General features: G+C 53.6%; 1 protein-coding gene across 1 annotated transcript in view; it reads right to left on the bottom strand.

Moving 5' to 3' along the window:
• The window catches only part of DDOST (dolichyl-diphosphooligosaccharide--protein glycosyltransferase non-catalytic subunit), a 12,703-nt gene that overhangs the window by 3,804 nt on the left and 6,143 nt on the right, over positions 1-2,756 (bottom strand). Inside the window, 3 exon segments of the mRNA XM_004705379.2 lie at positions 49-178; positions 303-406; positions 1,222-1,308. Of these exon segments, the coding sequence (XP_004705436.2) occupies positions 49-178; positions 303-406; positions 1,222-1,308 (321 nt within the window).

Raw genomic sequence — 2,756 nt, 5'->3', positions numbered from 1 at the left:
AGCCTCCGGGGGAGAATGCCCCACGTCATCCCGGTGCCAAGCATTCACTCCCCAGGCTCCTGCAGCTCTCCCTGCTCACTCACCCAACGCCCCGGAAGAGGATGGGATTCAGGGGCGACTTCCCAACAATGGTCGGGGCCTTCAGCAGGTTCTCCGTGTCGGCCACAATTAGCGTGTGCTACGGAGAGGACGGTGGGCAGTCAGGACTAGGTGCCTTGAGCCTGGGCATCCTGGCTCCCTCATAATCTCTGAGCCAAGCTGTCATGGCTGGAGCCAGGAGGTAGAAAGAGGAGGCTGCTTACCTGGCCAAGGTCTGAGATGTCGTAGTTGTGATGGTCAATGACAGCTGTCTTCTCCTCGTCGAACTCGATCCCACACTCACTGCCCAGCTCTCGGAGAGGGTCGCCTGCACAACCCCGAGAGAGGTCTGCCTGAGCCCTGACCCTGCCGTACGCCCTGTGGCCTCGGGACTCTCTCCTGGTCAGCCCCAGAGCCTGGCAGCCCTCAGCCTGACCTCTGGAGAACAGCGTGGGCCTTGCCTCCAGAGTCAGAGTAGAACTGATGGAGCAAGGACAAGCACCTGGCTCTCTCCTTCCAAAACACACAGGTCTCAGGTCTGCTCCGAAGCTTCCAGGAAAGCCAAGCCTGACAGGGATGGGCCTGGGTTCACGAAGTTTCTTTATCATCACCAGCCCCCAGAAGAAACCCTTCCATCATGAGGAATAAGAGTTTTCCCTCAAAAAACTCTTGTCAATATTGAGAAATGCGGACCAAGGTTGGTCAGGTGTTGCTAATTATTGAAGGTAGGGGCTGGGACGTCTGAAATTTTCTAAAATAGAAAGCAAAACAATTCTCTCTCAAATGAAGGTTCCGGGTGCCCTCTCATCCTCCTCCCACGGCTTGCCTTCTTTCTTGCCAGGGAACCACCCCACAACCAACCGCCCCAGCGCGCAGAGAAGTTTCCAAGGCTATACACTTTATGGGCACACACAGCCTCATCTTTCTCCAGAGGAGCGGCTGGAGAGTTGACCTGCCGACCACCAGGCTAGCAGCCCAGCGCCTAAGCCATGACACCACCACCCAAACCAGGCCTCCAGAAGGCCAGCCTGCCTGGCTCCCGCTCTCGAATCACAGGAGGAGCACGGCCGCCCATTGGGAGAAGCTCTCCAAACTGCCAGGAGAACTGATGGACAACGCCGGGACTTCCCGGGACAGACTTACCGATGTCTGAGCTGGCAGCCACCAGGACACTGCCTCCCCCATCAATAAAGGCACTGATGGTCTCCACGTTGATGTTGCCCCCAAAATCTGGAAAAAGACATCAGACACAATGCCCCTCAGGCACCCTCCACTCCGACAAATACTTTGAGGGGTGGGGAGCGAGCTGCCCATCTGCCCCATTCAACTACAAGAGTGCCCCCCTCTGGAGTCCCAGAACAAGAGGGTCCCCATGTGCCCTAAAAGCAGACAAGTAATTCCCCAGAGCACAGACCCAAAAAGAATGGCTAGAATTTGTAAACTTGTACAAGTATAGATGAAATAGCCAAACAACATCTTGTTATATTTGCCAAGGTAGTTATACATATTTAAAGTCATATATGAAAATTAATCCAGAATTGTTGCACTTCCTATACACATTTTTTTTGCTATCACAAAGGGTTTATTGTCTTTACTATTTATTTTCTCTAAATAATCTCATAAAAGGATGTTGGTTCAGACTCATCAAACATCTAAAGGGGTGACGGAATACAGCCTCTCATCCTTGGCATACGAATGGACACATCTTCCAGGGGTCTCCTTGTGCCTCCAGTGAATTGTGTTTGGGTCATTAAGAGTCCACTATTGAATTAAAAACAGAATGAATCAGAACCACCCAGCCCCTCCGGGCTCTGTCCAAGGCATCTGATCACTGTGGTGAAGGAACAGCTTCTCAGTTCATCACCGCGCCTTGGACACCAGTACTGCTGTCACCACTGGAGCCAACTCCTGGTGCACCTTCCAGCTTCCCAGAGCCCATCAGCTTCATTTCCGTCATAACGGCTTGAGAAAGAGCGCTCGGAATCTGTCCCCAGGCTGTCATCTGACACAGTGCTTCTATGCCTACTATCAGCCAGGCTCTTTCTTCCTCCTTCCTCTTCCTCCCACTATAACCGAACCACTCGGTACAGGGCAGGAAGTGGAAGAAGTCATCACCAAGAAGGCTCATTCATTCCCAATGTTTGCCGCTGTAAGATCGGGGCCTTTTCTGGTCACACTCACTCGGCCAGGTGACTGCCATCAGTAGCCAAAACGAGTGCAAAACTTTGCAACTCTCATCTTCCCCCAGTGCACCCTGGCGTTCAACCTACAGTAATGGGGCATGATCAGCAGCTCGTTTTCTCAGTCAACTAGTCTCTGCGTAGTGGGCACTGAGAAGGGGACCAGAAAGGGGGCAGCTGTCATACAGATGTCGCCCAGAGAAAACCTGAGAGAAGTGACATTGGAGAAGACATGCGAGTGGCAGAGCGCTGGTGGGGCACTCCAGGCAGGGAGCAGGTGGGAAGTCCCGGGAGTGGGGGTGAGGGTGAGGGGGGGACAGGGGTGGAGTTGGGTCTAAACATGTTCACCAGCCCAGAGGCCAGTGCGGCTCAGCTGGAGAGAGTGAAGCGGCAAATAGCAGATGGGGCCACAAGGACAACACTTCCTATAGGGCTCTGTCAGATGATTCCAGCTGCTGGGTACCAAGGGGTAGGGGTGGGGGTCGAAACAGAGTGACC

This window comes from Echinops telfairi, unplaced genomic scaffold, assembly GCF_000313985.2.
Source record: "Echinops telfairi isolate 266 unplaced genomic scaffold, ASM31398v2 ScPeMD7_7457;HRSCAF=8495, whole genome shotgun sequence".
Lineage (NCBI taxonomy): Eukaryota > Metazoa > Chordata > Mammalia > Afrosoricida > Tenrecidae > Echinops > Echinops telfairi.
This window is presented reverse-complemented; position numbering and strand designations above follow the sequence as displayed.